Source organism: Lissotriton vulgaris, chromosome 12, assembly GCF_964263255.1.
Source record: "Lissotriton vulgaris chromosome 12, aLisVul1.2, whole genome shotgun sequence".
Taxonomy (NCBI): Eukaryota; Metazoa; Chordata; class Amphibia; order Caudata; family Salamandridae; genus Lissotriton; species Lissotriton vulgaris.
In genome coordinates this window covers 100,321,230-100,342,009 of record NC_141700.1, presented here as the reverse complement: position 1 = coordinate 100,342,009, position 20,780 = coordinate 100,321,230, and the positions used below count along the sequence as shown (strand labels likewise).

The 20,780-nt window shown below is 44.4% G+C and overlaps 1 protein-coding gene across 1 annotated transcript in view; it reads right to left on the bottom strand.

Moving 5' to 3' along the window:
- DCST1 (DC-STAMP domain containing 1) overlaps positions 1-20,780 on the bottom strand; it is a 128,888-nt gene that overhangs the window by 61,406 nt on the left and 46,702 nt on the right. The window contains exons 11-13 of the mRNA XM_086945516.1: positions 18,337-18,494; positions 13,888-13,987; positions 34-129 (exon numbers count right to left, since the gene is read on the bottom strand). Coding sequence (XP_086801642.1) covers positions 34-129; positions 13,888-13,987; positions 18,337-18,494 — 354 coding nt within the window. The remainder of the gene's footprint in view (positions 1-33; positions 130-13,887; positions 13,988-18,336; positions 18,495-20,780) is intronic.

The following is a 20,780-nucleotide window of genomic DNA, read 5'->3' as shown; positions in this document are numbered from 1 at the left end:
GTGATCCTGCATCTTGGTGCTCCTCGTCCTTACCAGTGCCATCATCTCACATCCGATGATACGAATCTGGCAGGGGAAGATGTAGTTCACAGCCTCGCCTTTTTTCAAGGGCAGCAAAGTGCGTTTCCCCTGCAAAGAATGGAAAAGAAGGAAGCGTCAGCTCAAGCTCACACATCCCACCAACGGCTTTCTTACGTCCAGTGGGCCTTCATCCCAGAAGTAGGCAAGAAAGTAAAATTACAGGGAACCTCCTATTTCCACTGAAAGCTTATATGTACCATTCAGTGCTACGCCCGTAGCATGTGACTAAGTCCCACTAGGCCTCTTAACCCCTAGGAGAATCTTCTGAACAACCAAGCCTGCACCCCTTGTGTTCAAGAGGGCTGTGTACCTGTTCCGGCAGCTAGTGCGTCAGTATGTCATTCTGCACCCATATAATCCACATGTCTCTACGTCTACTGTACTCCAATGAGCTTCTTATCACTTTCTAGTAGTCCTGGTGCAGCGAAGATGCACTTTTTGCCATATATGGCAAGTCTAACACAGACTTACCGCACCACTGGGTATCCTTGGGGTAAACTGCATGTCATAAATACACAATACATGTTTTCCTTTTCACTGGCGTATTCAGATTTGCTAATAGTTAAAAAGGTTTGATGAAAAATGCTCTTTCCTGTTACCTTAGATGTGTGTTCATGGGCATGGAGCTCGTGATGCTGAGAATGCTGTTGTAAAAATTGTCAGAATGGAATGATATATCCACTGAATAGAATATAATAAAATCCAATAAAGATGGTAGGAAAAAACTATTCATTAAATCTTACTCAGATCTGATCATAATTCTGAATCTGACATATATGCATAACTGTAGGAAATTCACCTTTCTACGTGGTCATCCCGATTTTTCGCCTTTTACTGGACCCTGTTTTATTGCTAGTTTTTAGACTCTGCACACTGGAACACTGCTGTCCAGTTCCCAGTGTAGGTGATCTGACCCCTTAATTATGGAGAAATAAGCTAATCACTGATTGTCGTATTTAACTTTTCCTATAGGGCCATAATATATAGTGCAGAAATGCATCCATCTCATGAAAAGTTAATAGTGAAATGTGGACTTGAGCACTTATTGTGACATCCACTAGTGTTACAAAAGAAATATGGCTTCAGACATATCATTGTAGCCTGACCATTTTTGACAGTTGAAAATCTCCCTTTTAAATATGAGTAAGTCACCCTAATGTAAGCCATCTAGCACACCAGGTGGGGTGCATAGTATTTAAATGTGGTGCATGTACAAAAATGAATGTTACCATGTCCCTTCAATGATAAGACCATAAAAGTGCACTGTGGCAGACCTAACTATTCTATGTAGAAAACCAGTACAGATTAAAATACTAATACTGTTTTTTTCAATTGTGATGTCGGATTTTAATCATTATTAAGCAAAAGTCACTTTTATAAAGTTTTCCTTTACCTGCCTGAACTGTCAGAAAGCTAATTAGAATTCCTCTGACAGCTCTCAGCCTGTGCTCAGTCTTGAAAACATGTGAACGGGAGGTAATTGCCTATCCATAGAAATAAATAGGCTGACCTAAATGGGCAGAGGTGACTCCTCTGAGCGCCACAGAATATGCAGGTGGGGCCTATGTGCATTCCTTTTGACACTACAGTGTCAAATCCTGCTTGAGATATCTGTTCATCCACAGGGTACATTCGGAGCACACTTGAAAGGGAGAGAACGTGATTCCACGACAATTCTTGTACATCCCCTGTCTGGTTGCTGAAGGACCCAGCATTTGTCCTACCAGACTTCTATCTCTAGGTGAGTATAATACCTGCTTGATACCGGATTTTAGCACTGGGTGTGGGAGGATACTGGTCATTTCTCTCTGACACCCATTGCTTAGGGAGTGCCACTAGCTGGTGTCAGGCATACATCTAACTCCTCCAGTCACCCACTTCAGAACACTTTTGCCTTACAGAAAAGGACTGCATCTGCTGCCTGGGACCTGAGAGGACTCCTGAAGGACTGGACTTGCTCCCTCTTGTACCCAAGACTAAGCTGCGGACTCCAAGGATCAGTTGGCAGACCTGCGCGGCAATCCAAGATGCAAGATGCCTTTTTCTAAAGTGCCCGGCTGGCTAGTGACACCTGGACTTGGAATGGACATTACTGTTACCTTCTGCCTGATACCCTGAGAGACCTGCCAGCTAACACAGTGCCATGAAGACTATATTGGCTCTCTTCTCACAGTCACCTGGTGAAGACCTGATATGGCAAGGTGGCAGAATAGGTGAGCTGGAAAGCACCGCAAAAAGTGGGTTTCCAGCGCCTCTTTGGATGGAAGCTGTAACCAGCCAATGTTCTTTAAAGGATGTGAAAACACCCCAGGACATCGACGGCAGCCCCAGCTTTTGCTTTATTGGAGGGTGAAAGAGGCCGATGGGGTGGAGGGTTTAGGGCAGAAGTCCCTCTGGGCATGAAGCCCGCACCCTCCAAGGCCATGTGCCCTTCTAACACAGTGAATTTTATTTTGAATTTAGCAGGTCTGGTATTGGTAGCTTTTCTACTACAGTGGCAGTAAATGCAGAGTATTGCTGTTACTCCTGGACAGTGTGCGTGTCACTGTCCATCAAGGCTGATGAGCTGACAGCTCCGGCTGGAGCATAAAAGGATTAAAAAGTGAGTACGGTAAGACCTCATCTCCAGGCCGAAAAAATTGGTTACCAAAACTTACAATTTTGGAAATTAAGAGCTGGCTATTCATATCATTATTTTAACCAAACAGAGTTATTAAATCCACCAAGTCTGTGGCTGGGTGGAGTACCTGCCCAAGCCCCCGCCCTTTGTGGTGAGTCAGTCTGTTCCTCTCCTGGTAGTGCCCTGCATAAAAGTCTAGGTGGGCTGAAGTGACAATTGTGGATTGTCCAACAAGTACTGTTCCCTTGGTGTGATGTATAAGTTTGCGCTGCCTTTTACAGAATATGACTTTACAACGCAAACAATTACAACATATGCTTTTACAACGGGTTTTTTACATTGCAACTAACATGACATCGTATTATTTTACAACGCATGCCATTACAACGCATTTTTTAAAACTACTATTACAACGCATTCCATTACAACGCATACCAATACAACTCATAATACTTTTAGGGGAAAAGTAGGGTAGGTGTTGGGTAGTGTAGTGGTAAAAAATACTAGTCCCCCTCCAGTGAGTGCAACAGTAGGGTAAGTGTTGGATAGTGTAGGGGTAAACATTACTATTCCCACTCCAGTGAGTGCAACAGTAGGGAAAGTGTTAGATGGTGTAGGGGTAAAAATTACTATTCCCATCTACCTCAAAACCCATGCCCACCCTAAAACAAAAAAATCTCCATTACTTACCTTATAATGCGTTGTAATGGCATGTGTTGTAATGGCATGCGTTGTAATTGCATGCGTTGTAGTGACATGCATTGTAATGGCTTGCGTTGTAATGACATGCGATGTAAAAGCAGTTGCGTTGTAACAGGTGCGTTGTAAAAGCAGTGCGATGTAATGACTGTTTCTCCCTTTCACATAGGACCGTTTCCATTGCCTCTGGGTAGCTGGTGACGCCCTAGGGTAGGAATCTACAGGGACTAGGATAAAAGTAACCTAGACACCCACAAGGTGATATCCAGTTCTTACGGCCCCCACCTCGTGGGCTGGAGCCACTAGGGCTTTCTTCGCCTAAATAGCCAGTGCAACACCCTAGACTGCTATGCAGATAGGGCTGAGCGGCCTCACCACACCAAGAAGGATTCCTTTATTTTATTCGCCCAGGGATCGTAGATTTTTACTGTGTAATAGCAGATATGTAGAGTTGTAGCTTATGGGGGGGACAGGGTTGTTTGAGGTGTGACACCGCCCTAATTAACACATTTTAGGCTTGGTAGTTGGGTCTGGCAGCCCTGAGTTGTGTCTGCTAGCTTTGTCAGTTTTTTCTCTGCTCGAAAAAATTATGAAAGAGAAAACAGTGACTTTTGTTGTAAGTTGAGAGAGCAAGAGAGTTATCCATCTGGTGGATGCATTTTAAAATGTTAAACCAGATTACCTGGAACCAATACTGTCTTCCTTGCTTATCCACATTGTGTGTTTCTAGGCAAATTTTTTTTTTCACAGAGCCTCTGAGAACACTTTTAAATACTTGAATTCAAGTATCAAAGACCTCTAATGTTTGATTTAGTAGACTACAATGCTGCTCCATCTTTGATAAGACTCTAGGCCACATTTAGGGTTTACATGACTTCTAACTTGCCTCTTATTATATTTGTTGCACAATATACATGCCAAATGCTATCGTGTTCGTAGCTCGGCTCGTGCGCGGACTCTTAGAGCCAGGTTAGACCTATGGCTCAGTCTATTAATGTGCCTTTGAACCCCCCTCTGTCTTTGACTTGGATTTAGTACATAGGGCTGTCTATCACTTGATAAAATGATTTGTAAAAGATGATGGCTGGAAACATGGAGCCCTGCCCAAATACACTTATTTGACAACTCGACCATCAAGGCTCCTTGTAGCGGACGTGACAAAGATTGGGTGAAGTGAAAATACATTTAAAATAGGTGATCCTAAGACAGGACGTCAAGGCCATTGTGTTGTACATGTCCATAGTCATGAGTTCCCATAGAGAGCTACCAGGCCCAGGTGGGACGGGCAGTGATGTAGCTTCAGCAGGGGTGTTTGGGGTGTGACACCCTTCAAATGCAGTCTTGGTTAGGTAGTAGGGTCAAGGAGCCCTGAGTTGTGTCCTCTATGTCTGTGTTGGTTTTTTTCTTGTCCTCATTTCATTAAGAGGGTAAAACTTGTCAATTTTTGGACCCGGATCTTAAATATGTATAGTGACAATTTTACCAAAAAAGTAGTAAAGCAGCACCGGTAGGCATACTCTTTGAATACTACTTTTTAAAAGTCTCAAACATTAGCAGTAGTAACTTGGAAAGCTGCGCCTCCTTCAAGTTTCCAGGAATACTACTGGCGATCAAATAGCCAAAATGTGATGAAGTGAACACTTGCACATAACCCAACCAGTGGTAATCATTCAGAGTAGCATTCAAAGGCATCTTTTTTCTCCCACTGTGCCCCTCTAGACCGAGGCCCACCTAATGTAATTCACTAGTGACCCTGTTTCTCATAGAAACAACTCATTGAGAACCATGGTCATCTCACCCCTCCTCCACCCTGGATCCCATTGATTTTCTTTTTTCTTTAACTTTATTTTCCATTTCCATAATACAAAAAGTCACAGCATTCACATATGTAGTACACTGCCTCACCGCAGTAGGTAACTCCAGGTTGAATCATACAATGAACATTGAATACATTTGCCGAGATTGTCTCCCCCACCCTCCAACCGGCTTTGCATCAGTAACTGCCTATCTATGTACCCAGATCACCCAGACAATGCTTTCCAACCCCACAATAAGCATCTGTAATCTGAGAAGGTCGAGTTTACCCCCACTGAGATGAAGAATACATAACAATGGGTGCATTTTATAGGCGTATGCCGACCCTTTAGCGTGTCGCTCCCTCCTGTGGGGCCAAGCCCATCCAGGGGTTGTGAAGTGGGGGTGGTGTTCTAGTCCACTAAATAGGCTTTGAAGGGGCCCCAAATATCCTTTGGACGTGACGCTGCAGGTATGGTGTCCACGTACAGATCACTATTTGTGTTACAGTAGGCCAAACTTTGGAGCCAGGCCTTGGTCAGGGGAGGGACCTTGCAGCCCTAATTAAGGGCACGCAGGAAGGCAACTTGCAGTAAATTTACGAACAGGCTTAGGTAAGCTTAGTACACAGCCCAATAATGCAGACTCCGGCGAGAGAGCCACATATCCATCAATCATCTTATCTATTTCAGTGCAACTCGAACCCCAATATGCCCCAATCTTTGCGCAGTTCCGAACTAAGTGTGCAAAGTCTGCGTGTGGTGCGCCACACTTTAAACATTCATGTGGCCTGCTAGCATCGATGGTGTGTATTTTTTCTGGGGACATATAGACCCTTCATAAGAATTTAAAGTGTAATAACCGGTGTCTGCTGTTTAAGGAAACTTCTTTAATTTGTGCACAGCTAAAGTCCCACTGATTGTCTGGAATAGGATGCCCCAAAACCCTTTCCCAAGCCTCCCTGATCTTGGTGTCCTTTCCAGGAACTAGTGTCATGCATGAACTATACATTTTCAAAACCAATCGGGCACTACCCGGGGACGAAATTACAGTGGTTAAGCGGCGAAGTCGGCTGGTGCCAAGGGAAATTCTGTAAATGCAGCCCTAAGCGCGCATCGCACCCGTCGAAGTATGAATTTGTCCATAAACGTAGCTTCACTAAATCTATCCTCCTCGTCTCCGTCAAAGACATGGCCGTCTGGAAATAGGTCGCCTATCTTCCTGATTGTAAATTTGGTTAGAGTACGCTGCACTATTTTTTAAGTCATGATGGGGATCTATGCATTCTTCAAAACCGGAATTTTACAGGAATATAGTGTTTTCGGGGTTGTGATTCTAACCAATTTCCGCCAGGCCCAGCTGGTCATAGAACGGTTTGAATGTCTCTAGGGTCTCTTGGAAGGCCCTGAGGTAATACTGTGTAGAGTTTTGCAGGAAACATCAGATCAGCTTCAGGTCTTGAGTAGGGCAATCAAGCATCCGGATGGTACCAGGGTGCGCAAAGCTGCACTGTGCTACCAGGTTAATATATGTGAAAGTTTGGAACCCCAAAACCTCCCCTGGCATAAGGCGATGTCATAGCGTCCCAGCTGACCCTGGGATTCCTGCCACATCAAGTTAAGCGAATCAAATGGGACCGAAGTTTAAGAAAAAAGCTGCTGGGAAGCGGAATCGGAATATTATTGAACAAGTATAAAAACCGAGGGAGGACGATCATTTTGATCAAGGCGACTCATCCTGCCAGTGAGAGAGGGAGGTGAAGCCAGAGTATGCATCGCAGGACCTGGATCCCACTGATTTTTATTTGGGAAATGTGATGTTCACACCTTCCCGAATCTCATTGACTAAGCTACGTGCCTGCAAACATGGGCCGGTGTTGGTCTTTAGCATTCAACATTAAAGCAAATTCCTGTTCCTAGACAGGGAATCTGCTTGATAGTAGTTATGGTGAAGCTGAGGCTATATTAGGGAAATCCTGTGACGGCCGCCCCCAAAACCCATTCCACCTGGGACGGGCCACCCTTCCACCCCCCTTGCTATGCCATTGTTGGGGTGTGCCAACAAACATTGTCACACAGGGCGCCCCCAGCGCTGAAGCTGGCCCTGTGTAGCGACAGAATCTTGCGAATCAGCTCATGCTATAAGGTGTAAAAGGAAAAGTAGGGGGCATAGAGAGTCTGCTCTTTGAGGCCTAGTGAAAGAGCAACAAAGTGTGGGGTGGGCGGCGGCAGGAACAAAAGAGAAATGTATGTCAGCATCTCTGCGACATTGTCTTATTTCCTATTAGGGAGACCGAAGGGGAGCAATGCCAAATACCTGTTTGTCTCCTTTAACGCGGCTTGTTTTGTGCAGTTTGAGAAGAACTCCCAGCTTACATTGACAGTGTACTACATTGTCGCAGAATGGTGAGTAAATAGTGCTAGATTTTCATGCAATTCAGGACTTGAGGCATTGAAATGAGCGACTGTTGACATGAAAACCATAATGTAAACACAAGGACGGAGTGCTGAAGCTTTTCAGACACTCACTGCCAGTCACAGATCTGGGTTGAACTCATCGTGTTCTTTAGCTCACTTTGCCACCTCAGCTCAGACCCAGCTATATGCAAATCAGACTTGACCCTGTGCCTCATGGGAACAGTCCAGCCAGAACTGCCAAGTCAGGTCTTGACTGGACCGGAACCAAGCATCCTGGGATCTATTTCGGGGAACACCCAACATCAGCCAGGCTAGCTTGAATCCAGTGGCAAAGTGAGCAAGGAACTCCCGTTATACCCTGCCAACTTAGGGTGAACAAAGCAAACACAAGGAGATGATGGACGGAGCGCTGAAACTTTTCAGACACTCACCCCCAGTCACAGATCTGGGTTGAATCCATCATCGTTCTTTAGCTCACTTTGCCAGCTCAGTTCAGACCCAGCTATATGCAAATCAGACTTGACCCTGAGCCTCATGGGAACAGTCCAGCCTGAACTGCCAGGCCCTACCTGGACCAGACACAAGCATCCTAGGACTGGTTTAGTGGCATCAGCCAGGCTAGCTTGAATCCAGTGGCATAGTGAGCACAGAATCCATGTCTGGGAATACCCTTCCCACTTAGGGTGACAAGAGCAAAAGGAACAAGGATGCTTGTTTCCAGTACAGGGAGGACATGGCTTGACAGTTCAGGCTGGACTGTTCCCATTGGGTGCAGAGTCAAGACTGATTTACATATGGCTGGGTTAAAACTGGAATGTCATGGGGAGCAAAAAACTGATGGATTTAGGCCCAGATCTCTGTATTGGGGTGAATGTATAACATTGTTCTGCATTCTGTCTATCAATTGTTCTTATTGAACGTAAATACCATAATAGCATAGTGAACATCTGCCACTAAAATGGCTTATTGACACTGTAATATTTTTTAGCACTGTAATATTGCAGTGAAGCAGATAAATGAGCTGATGGATGTTGGGTTGGATGGTATAGGGAAATGCTTCGTTGTGATTCGTGAGCGTTGCTGGGTTACCCTAGTGGTTGCCTGAGGTGACGTAACTCAGGATGTCACGTAAGCAGGGTGTTTCATTCATGTAGTGATTACTTTATGTTGATGATCGAATTAAAGTCACCTGTTCCCGCTTAGAATTTGTTTTGAGGCAACATTGACCTCTAGTGGTGATTGTGTGAACTGTGAAAGTTTATACATTTGAGTAGAAATCTTGGCATAACGTTTTGTAATTAGGAATCAGGGGGGGGGGGAGTGATTTTGGTTCCAGGTCCTGATGGTCCAGGTAGCAGGCGTTTATGCTTCCTGTCTAACATTGCAGCCCGTTCTTTCGCCCCCAAAACTGCCAATCCCAGACGTGAACAGACTTTTGGAGGGGCTATGGATGCGTTTTGCCATACAGAGATCCTCTTTTCCAAGGGCTCCCGGCAAATTACATTTCAATGAACCATAAACCAGTCTCTCTTTTGTAAGTAGTGAAAGAGCCCCTAAGCATCAGGAAACACTGCTTGCAAGCCTTTGTTTGCCACCCCTTCACCGGGATCGGGATGCTAAATGTTCATTTTTTTACAGATAACTGTTTTATATCACAATAATCAGCCCTTGAAATTGCCCTGGCACCATTGTTACAATCTTAGCAACTGTAACACGCTTCCTCCTACACCGTAGCTCTTACTCATTAGAAACAATGTTAAAGGAAATGACATCAGAATGACATCACAGGTAGGACCATCAATAAACTATTATTGAAGCGAATTTGCAAGAAACAACTTTTCTGGTGCACATATCAGCAAAATAATAAAAGCATCAATATTAACAATAATAAAATACGTTCATATATTTTACATTTCTATTGACTGGAAAAACATGATATTAGTCACATTAGGTTTAAAGGTTTGGCCTAGGGATAGGAAAGGGAGCCCACCTCCTTTGAGCCTCGCAGCACTTCTCCTTAGCTACAAGCCTAGGGAAGGTACCCCACACTACCCTGTGCCTCTTAATTGTGGTCTAGAGCTGTGAGGCCTGGACGAGCGGAACTCAGGGCAGGTTAGCCCTCTTTCCTGGGCCTCCCAAGAGTGGTGTAGAGCTGCAAGCCCAGGTTATAGGGGTGCCCCTCCCTGCACCTTCCCACCATGATCCGGAGCTGCCAGGGGAGGTGGTAGGCACTTCCCCTAGGTCTCACATCTATGGTCTAGTGCTGTGGAGCCCAGGGGATTTGGGCCCAACCCTTGTGTCTCCTGCCGTGGTCTAGCACTGAAAGACCCAGGGGAGGGTGGCAAACTCTCCTGAGCCTCACAGCTATTGTCTAGTGCTGCAATGCCCAAGGGGTGGGATCCCACTTCACCTCCATGTTCTAGTGCTGCACAACCGAGGGGAGGAGAGTGCCCTACCCATGGCCACACTTGTATGGCTCCTGTGGGACCCAGGAGAGGTGGCCTCCCACCCATGGGCCTCAAAGCCGCGGGACAGCAGGGTGGCATCTTTCCATTAGCACTTCACAGGACACTTTGTGGCTTTCGAGACATGTTGCATGTGCAGAGACACATTTCATATGCAGAAAACACCAGACGTTTGTTCGAGAGCAGAGGAACTATGTGTCACATAGCAGATTGTTGGTATTTCATTCCAGTTCCCAGCCTCTGAAGACAGCCTTCTTAAAGGATAACTCGACTGGAGATTGAGTTTAACGATTGTGATTCCTATTCATACTATATTTGAGTTCTAATCTCTTTCCCTTCTCCTGGAGTAAGCCTTGACTGCTCGCAATTACACATTTGGAGCAACAAGTTTAGAAAAGGGACTATATTATGCAAATGGAATGACATTCTTTATCTTTGAAACACCAGTGATAAATATCAGTATATACCATGCCACAGTGGTGCCTGGTCCAAAAGGTACTGGGCTCTTAGACATCTAATCTGTGCTTTAGCATTTCACCTAAATATGATAGAAATAAACACTCTATTCTTTAGTTGAGCAGGGCCCATTACAGAGTGTCATTTCCATGGAAGGGCAGTCCCTTGGCTTTGCCATTAGAATTACTAGCACTCTTCCTGTGGTCTAGTGGACTAGTTGGAAATGGTAAACAACCTTTACAACGCAGTCAAAACACTGCAGTACCATTACAACGCAGCTTTTAAAACGCAAGTCGTTACCACGACTTGCGCTGGAGGGCGCTCTAGACTAAGGAATAGTAGATTTACTATTCCAACACCTCCCCTACTGTACCTAGGCTGGAGTTGGAATAGTAAATTATACTATTCCTAAGTCCAGCACCTTACAGCGCAAGTCGTGGTAACGACTTGCGTTGTAAAAAGTGCGTTGTGATGTACCGCGATCATTTTGATCGCATGGTAACATCATACATCCGTTGGAAATATAGAAACAAGATACACATTTTTTAATCCCAGTCTCCCATTTGGCCAAATTTTGTGCTCGTGGGCAATGACATTTCTGAACATTTTGCTTTGCTCCCTATTTGGTACGATAGTGAGCCATCAAAATGTATTTACAAAAATGGAATGAATATTACCTGGGAGGGGTGAAGTGCCCAGTCGAATGGTATATTCACCTAAATACAATACAGTGGTAAATATATAGCAGTGCACTGCAGTCTTATGTCTATGAATTTAACCAACTGTTTTATTTCTGGGCAAATAATACTCTCCCTGGGCCTCTTCCACTGATCTGACAATGTGGCAGCCGTTTGAAGCTGGTTTAATGGAAGACGTAGACACCAAGGGCATACTCCCAGGACAGGTCCTGTGCATGGGTTTCATTCACTTGTTCAAGGCTGTTTTCATCTTAGCTGCTGAAGGTGTCACTGTAGCTGCTTTGTGCAGCACCTTCCTCCTTACCACAACCAAGGATCTCTTTCACAGCTCATCAAAAGCTTAACGAGTGAGAGTTGCTATTCCTTTGGAAGGTGTAAAAGTGCAGGCACTAAAATGCAGAACTATGGGTGTCCTGCAGTGCCTTTGTATAGGCAGGATTAGATCTCTATTTGCAGGCTAAACCTGCCGAATGCTGATGGTTGGCTACCATACTCGGGCCCCTTACATTAGGCCACACAGCCACCATGAGTATGATGTCCTGGAGGATACCCTTCCTGCCCTGAGCATCAGAAATATGGTTTAAAGCTGCCAGGCCCAGTGGAAGGGGCTACCCTCCCATTCACCTCGCAGTAATTTTCCAGCTCTGTAAGCCCAAGGGAGGTGGTCTCCATCGTCTATTCCTTGCAGACCTACATATGATTTGCAGGTTGTTTTTTTTTATCCCTGCTTTCTCTCCTTGTAACTGTTGTCTTATTTCTATCTTCATTCCTCTTTTTTTCTTTTCTGCATTTCTCTCTCTTGCTCCAGGTCAAAGTCTCATAAAGAAAAAAATGGACATGGTCTTCAAAAACAAGAGCGGGTGTCAACCACCAGCACACTTACCCAGTGCTGACAGAATTGTTGAGGGCATTTTGCCAGGTCGTTCTCCCCCAGAATTAGAAACTTTCCACACAAGCCTAGAGCCCCTCTGAACTCTAAGTCGGGACTTTAGTTTCTTTTGAAAATGCAGACATTTTATTGATAGAGCTCTGAAAACTCTAGCTGAGTTTCTATAAACTTCAGTAACCTGCAATCTCTGTGTCCTCATTCACAAAATGCGTCGACTAATGGGTGAGAACGCCATCTATTCTTGTGCTAGGTTGGTATGTGCCTTCGATAAAGATTCTGGTTTGGACCATCATCTGGCATCAGGGACAATTATGGAACAACAGGAAACTATTTTGTAGCCTCTTAATATCATTATTGCTCAAGGTGTCAGTCTTTGGAATTACATCATTAAAAAATAGAGTTCCTCCCACTTCGGCACCATCATGGTTATGTTTTCATGGACTTTTATTGGAGAGAGACCGTAATGAAGGCCAATGGAATTATTTACTTTGCAGGGGAAAACCATATTATTTGAGAGTATTGACAAAATGATGTGGCAGGAACAACACAATTAGAATACTGAATGCTGCAAATCGTTAGCAGTATTGTTTTGTTATTTTCTAACTTGAACAAGTATTGGTAGTGCCTGGCAAAGTTGCACCTCATTAGATCCAGTTTACCATCTCAATACAGCAATCAGCAACTGAGAGTTGACCAGTAAATCATTCCAACTAATCTGTCTTCATGGTACAACGTGTGAGCTTTTTGTAAAGTAACTTTTGATCCTTGTGAGCTAGAAACATATAGGGGTTGATTACGATGGCAACTCTGACCGACACCGTCTTGGTCTCGGGACCGACCAACCGACCGACCTCCGGTCAGTGGTTCTGACTGCCTGATTACGATGTGACGAACACTGTTCAGTCGCATTCTCCTTTTTCCCTATGGGAGCTTGTGTTACAGCCGTAAACTGGGCGTAATACAAGTTCCCATAGAGAAATGGGTGTGTGTGAGAAAACCCTGCAACCTCTGGCAGGCACCCCATGATGCCTGCCACACAGTGCAGTGATTTACAGGGGGGTACCCTAGGTATCCCCTCGATCACCAACCATAGGCCACGGAGGCAAGGGGCCCTGCTAGGGGCCCCCAAAGTTGCTTTCCGACACCCTACCTGTGTCGGGAAGGCCAGCACGGAAACGCTGTCAGAAACCGACATCGTAATTCTGATGGCAGAAACGCTGTCCATAGGGGATTACGGTGCAGTTCCGACCGGCCGAAAGACTCAGAGAGCCAATTGGAACTGCGTCATAATTACTGCCCGGTTTACATTCTGACCGCTGACATTGTAATTGGGCGGTCAGACCACAAACTGACCTCGTCGGTCGGAAAGCCTCCAATCGCGGTCGGATAGTTTCTGACTAGCGGTCGGAGACTTTCCGACCGACATCGTAATCGGCCCCATAGTGTGGTGAAATATGTAGGCTATGAAGCGGATGATGGCCTGTGTAGCAAATCTGGTGAAAACATATTCATACAGAAAGCACAGCAGCGATAGAATCAGATAGCGTCAGAGGCCATAGATTTACATAGAATGAGAGGGAGCACTGGATGATGAATGGCCTACCAATATAAATGTGAAGAACCAGTGCAACCAAACCAGTGATCCAGGTAAGAGCATATGCCCTGAACTCCCTACCCCATTCTGCAAGCAGTGAGCTTGGTTCTGGCTGCCTATGCCTTCTTCCCCAGCGCACTTTCCCCTCCAGCCAGTACCAGTCGTCAGACTCACCTGCTTCTTGCGGCGTGCATCGATCATTTTGAAGTAGGTAGTGATGTAAAGGTTGTCAAAGAGGATGTCCGTGTTATACTTCTTGATGTACGAGAACGCGCTGCAGTGGAGGAAAAGGACAGATGGTTTTTATACGTCTTCATTGTCCCATCTGAATGTGTCCCCCCTTTTGATATTAACCATGCATAAAGCATAACTGACAAATCCGCTGCCTCTGGTACCTGCCACCTTTATTGGGAGGGGTTGTGCCGCCACAGTGGATTTTATCTTTGTTTCTGACTCCTTATTTTTCAAGATAAGTTATATAAATGTCCCTCAGGGCCCTTTTAGTGAGCATAATCAAGTATGCATTTCTTTAGGGTACTCGCATTCGGTTAAAATCAAAACGCAAGGGGATAACAGCGAATGGCCAGTAAATAATCAGGGTAGAAGACTTGGCTTGACTTGGCCCCTGAGATTTTTAGGAGTGAGTTGTTCTCGGGTTGTGCATCTGAGTTTACTGTGTGCTTAAATATTGTGTCCTCATATAGTGATGTTTTAGGGGCTTTTTCTAGTATTTCCCGGAAAGCCTCTGACCTTCTTAGTCTTCTACACTCAAAGAAGCTTTAAGTCAGTATGCAAATGGTTTGATAGAGGGTGTTCTCAAGCTCTTAGAAGATTACAAAGATCAATGAAGTCTAAGCCCAGAGACGCCATACAAATTGCAGCTTGCCGAACTAACTACAATCTACAACTCAGAAGGCGGATGGATTCTATCCAAAATGAAGCCTGGGATCATTTATTGCAAGCGAGTTGTCTGAGGAATAGTACCCTATTTTTTAGTATTATTAACCAGCCCTGTTAAGCTACCAATTATAATGGGTTCCTATTCCATCATATTACCCCCGACAGAGGGGTTTCCCATTTTGCAGGGATTTATAATTTTGAGACACCTGAAACTGTTCCTGAATTTATGTTGGTTGTGGAGGGGACTTCAAATTTAACATTTACTCTAGAAGAAGTTAAAAAGCGTATATCAGGCCTGAGGAAGAGCAAGGCCCTCAGCCCAGATGGGATCCCCACCAGATCTGCATCTAAGTGATATTGAGATATGGGCTCCAGTATTGACTCAGTTCCTAAACGCTGCTGTCAGGAAAGGTCCTCATCATTTCTGGTGTACTTCTATTATTGTGCCAGTTTTAAACAAATGGTTATATGGACAATCCCCAGTGCTACAGGCCAATTTCTCTAATTGATTCAGTGGCGAAGGTCTTGGGAGGGGGGGCGGGTTCTTTGAGACAGACTGACTACTTGGGCAGACAAAAACAATAGTCTGCCCGAACTGCAGTACAGATTTGGACCCAGTAGGTCCACTGTCGACCAGTGCCGGAACTTGCAAATGGTCATAAACAAGTATGTAGTGGCACAATTGAGTTCTATACACTTGGCCTTCATGGACCTCCCATCAGCTTGCGATAGAGTGAACCATGTTAAATTATGAAAAATCCTTTTGTCTGTGGGGGTTGATTCTGATTTTGTTTACTTCTTGAGGGCTGTTCGTGCCAATACTACGGCTGTAGTTGGTTATACAGCTAATTCTCTCTGCACTCAATTCTTTAAAACTGAGGGGCCTGGCAAGGGTACATCCTAGCTCCTTTTCTATTCACCTTGTATATAAATAGACTAGAACAGGTGTTAGTGGCAACAAAAGCAGATTGTCCCCCAATAGTACACATTCTTTGCAAGTACTTCTTCACGCGGACGGCGTTGTACTGATGGCTAGAACCATGAGTGGTCTGAAAATCCTCCTGGAAATTTTTGTGGTTTTTATGCAGGGGTTGTACTTAGCTATTAATTTTAATACATACTCAGTAATGGAGGCAGGACCATGATCAACTTAGTCTCAAACTTTGCGGGTGAGGGCACATACCTTATCGAAGATCAGTGCATTCTCCTATTTGGGATTGATACTTGACTCTGAATTGGAACCCTTGTTTCAAGCTAAGCATAGTGAGTTTATTAGGGCCAATGCAGCAGTTGTTTTATGTTTTGCTTCCAGATTAGCTAGGCGGCCATTGAAGGCTTTATTGCATGTATATTAGGCAAAAGTTCGTCCTAAAGTTTTATACAGTAGTCATATATGAGGATATGCGAAAATTGATCAGCTACAGATTATCGAAAATAAATTCCTTAGGTGCTTGCTCTGCGTGCCTCAAGGAACTCCATCATTTATTATTCATGGGGGACTTGGTGCGAGCTATCTTCCAGATATAGTGTTCCTCCACCCCCTCTTGTGTTGAGTACACATTTGGACAAATGCTGTAACTAAATTAAATAAGGACATTTTGTGGGACTGAATCTCCCTTGATAATGCCCACCACATACTGTGGCTTATGTATATCTTGGAGTCTTTCTGGAAATTAGGGAGGGCAGATTTATGTACCAGCCATGGGGATTGGTCTAGTCTGATAGGAAATGCGTTAAAGAGCACTTCTTAATGCATAGGATACGGGACGTGAAAGTCAGGAAATACATAAATCTACAGTCCGAGGGGTTATCCTGTTGAAAACGGTTCAGACGATGGAACTCTATCTCACATTTGTGACTAATAGCACCCATTGTTTTTAACTTACTAGCTTTAAGTTTAACCAGTTCTCTTTATTGCTAGTGTCTCGAAGAGGACGGGACAACTTAAAGTTGTTGGGCCCTTGTAGTTGCGACCAGGTGTCTCTGCAAGATACCCTGCACCTTACAACGTTTTGTGGATTTTATGATAAACCAAGGAAAGTGTATCTTATTCCACTGCTGAAGGGTCGGAATTTTACTCCAGTTCGTCCTGCGCTATTGTTTCTACAGTTATTGTCTGATTAATGTGTTACCTTTAGTCTTGCTAGCTTTTTAAATACTGCTGTTAGAATGAAATGCCCTTGTATTTTGGCCAATCAAAGAACACATTTGAAAATGTTTTCGACCTAGTTAATCTACCTTTTGGTGGCCATGTTGTTTATTGAAAATTCTTTTGTGCAATTTTTTGTAATTTTTCAAAAATTACCTTGGGTATGTGTGTGCATGGTATGTGAAGGTAGTGCATTGATGGAATGACTGGGTTGGTCAATTTGAGTAAATGATTTGTCTAGAGTGCGCATAAGTGAGGTCTGCATGGGTTAACGGGTGTCCTATCTATTTTTTTTTTAGGGCAATGTTGTTTGGATGTTGTCTTTCCAAAATTCAAAGATGTATGTATTTTGTTGTTGGTAACTAATTTATGTGAATTTTGATAGTAATTTGGATTAAATCCAACGGAAAAAGTGGTTGCTGTGACATTGTTTCAGTTCAATGCACTGTGAAAAGGGCAGAAGTGGAGTATCAGCACTGGCGTTTCTTTGGTATTTTCTGTCTGTGAGCCAAAACCCTCCATTGGTTTCTTGCTGTTAGAATGAGGCACGCTCGGGAAGACTGACTGTAGAAGTGTATTTGTAATTATGTCTATTTCGTTGTGTCTGTTAAGGTTAATATGTATTTTAACCAAATAAATGAATTTTAATTGATTGACAAATCCTCTCTGGGTGATTAAATAAAGTTAATTACGAATCAATTGTTATACATTTAATGACAGATGAACGGCTGAGCCAGCTCTTCTTGGATTCAACCCTTTCACTTTCAGATAACACAAACAGATCTCTCCGAAAGGCCAACTAGTCTGTCCCAGTGGAGTCCAGTGCTGCCCCCATCTTTATAGTCCCTTGGAAACTCTTGGTAGGGCAAGCCCCATTAGGAAGGAAGCCGACTCCCAGTTTGTCAATCCCATTCTATCTCCTTATGAGGCATCTCACTACCAGCCATTTGCCAAAGGACCACTCCTGCTCCTATTTGGGTATGCATATTTACCCAATGCTTCCGATAATATGTGTTATGAGCAATTCTTTGTCAGCTCTGTTGCACACTCTGACACTGACTCCTATTGGGGAAATTCAATATCGATTGCTGACTCTATACTGGTCATGATGACTCCTACAGCAGTATTCCAGTATTGAATCCTGGTAGGACAGCGGTGTACTGAAGGACTCTTTATCTCAGCCCTCTCTTTAGTCTGACTTCTTCCATACAAGCATTGTAATGAGCCCTCGAGTTAGGACCTGGAGAGTGGGTTGAGTCAGTGGCGAAGCAAGGTCTGGTGGTACCCGGTGCGGAGAATTTCTTGTCAACCCCCCTCCACATTGAAATTATTAAAAGAAGGAAAAATAAGATACTTAAAGTTTTACCTTTCTGTTTTTTTCTTTGCTGCGCACCACTCGTTTTAAATAATATAACTTTTTTTTAAAGTGTTGTGAGCAACCCAATTATTTTTTTTATTTACAAACACATATTTTTGACATTTTGTCACCTCCCTCAGTGCTGACACCCGGGGCGGCCCGCACCCATCGCACCCCCCTTCCTAGGCCGCTGGGTTGAGTGTCAATTTATACTCACGCTATAAAGATGAGGAGGACACTTAGTGCCAGGATAGCCTTTATTAGGAATAGCATTTTGCTCAGTTTTGTCCTCCTATCCGTTACGTCTGATCTCATGTCATCCATCATTTCCGGGGGTGAGATGTTTACATCTGGGAGCTTGGGCCTTTCCTCTTGCTGCCAGCAGAAGATAAAATGGAGATATAGAGTTAATGGAGTTTGTGTCTTTGTGTGTGCTTCAAAAGGAAGGAGAAACTATAGAGTGGGGCAGTTGAAGGTACAGACCATGGCTACTCACAAACATCCTCCATGGGGCCACAAGTTTGGTCTGCGATGTACTTGGGAGCAGCATTGATACTAGCGAGGTAGCAGTTGAGGTTTGGGGAAGGGTTTGTGGTAAGGTGGTTGTAAGGGAAGGTAGACGTATACATCCAGTGTATTATATTGCACAATGTGAAACCAAAAACTTGGGATTAATCCTGGCTTCTCCTCTTAACGAAACTGTGATCCTAGGTAATTATTTTATTTTACTTTCCCTCCTCTTTTTAACATCAGCACATAAAGCGTTCAAAATATGACTTCGGGATGTCTACTGTACAAAGCTTTCTCTAGTGTTTGATTTCATAAATTATATGTTGTTCATGTATAATAGAAACCCCAGCCCTCAAAAGATGCACATTACAACTGACTTGCCTCTTCGTACACTATTGGCATTGCTATCAGGGTGTAGGGAAGAATGAATGTTTCTCAATTCATGTTTGAAAACTATCACTTTAAAAAAAGACTACTCAGTGCACTGATAATCTTATGTACTATGGTGAAACGGTTCTGCAAGTTAATGAATTATTGACAAACTTGATCTTACTTTTACTGCAAGCTGTTTTTATAAATGAAGGTGTAGTGGTGCAGGGCACTCTAGTTACTTCCTTTCCTTAATTTAAATGAACCTTTAAATAAATGCTTGCCGGTTTATTTAACATATTTTTATGTTAGTGCTGAGTCACGTAAACATTCGCCCAGTGCTGCACTTGACCAGGAGGCCGCATGTAAAGGTCAGGAGGGCCGCATGCGGCCCACGTGCCATACTTTGACTATCACTTGTATAGACCTAGGTAAAAGTAAGAGAGACCCCCTGATCTAGGCTGTGGCCTGGCTCTTTGTCACAGAGACTGTGGGAACACCTGTAGATCGAGGACGCAACTCTCAGTTAGTATTGAAGGGTGTTATTTTAATCACTGCGGCTACATGATCTAAGTAACCTTCCTCTCTGCATAAACTCTCTTCTAGTGTCAGTTTTTCCAACTCTCTGTGCCTGGCACCTCAGCTTTCATAATCACGGTTTGATACTGAGACATTACAGAGCAATATGGAATGGTATCACAATTCTGTGCTATGACAGAGCCGGCATGTCACAGGCTTTTGACTCTGGCCTTCCCACTGCATGTCCAGAGCTAGCAGTAGCCATGGTTGGCCACCAAAAGCCACTGCTACCACTTGTGATCCTTAAACAATGTTTCTGATCCACCATTTTGAGAATATGGTTTGGAAAGAGACATGAGGGAACATGCAAATGTGATCAAGAAGGAGAACATTAAAGGGGCCATCTGGTGAATGACGGTACAAAAGGGGGTGGTGATGGACGGAGCATCTGAATCAATGAAACACTCACACCCAGTCAAAAGATCTGGGTTTAATCCATCACCGTTCTTTAGCCCACAATGCCACCCCAGTTCAGACATGGCTATATGCAAATCAGTCTGACCCTGTGCCTCATGGGAACAGTCCAGCCCGAACTGCCAAGCCATGTCTTCCCTGAACCGGAAACAAGCTTCCGAGGACCGGTTTCTGGCATTCCAGCCGTCTTCAGCCCGGCTTGCTTGAATCCAGTGGCAAAGTGAGCAAGGGACTCACGTCTGAGCATACCCTGCCACACTTATGGCGGCCAAAAGCGGTACAAAAGGGGGTGGTGATGGACGGAGCATCTGAATCAATCAAACACTCACACCCAGTCAAAAGATCTTGGTTTAATCCATCACCGTTCTGTAGCCCACTCTGCCACCCCAGTTCAGACATGGCTATATGCAAATCAGTCTGACCCTGTGCCTCATGGGAACAGTGCCAAGCCATGTCTTCCCTGGACTGGAAACAAGCTTCCGAGGACCGGTTTCTGGCATTCCAGCCGTCTTCAGCCCGGCTTGCTTGAATCCAGTGGCAAAGTGAGCAAGGGACTCATGTCTGAGCATACCCTGCCACACTTATGGCGGCCAAAAGCGGTTCAAGCAAGCCGGGCCGAAGACTGCTGGAATGCCAGAAACCGGTCCTCGGAATCTTGTTTCCGGTCCAGGGAAGACATGGCTTGGCAGTTCGGGCTGGACTGTTCCCATGAGGCACAGGGTCAGACTGATTTGCATATAGCCATGTCTGAACTGGGGTGGCAGAGTTGGCTGAAGAACGGTGATGGAT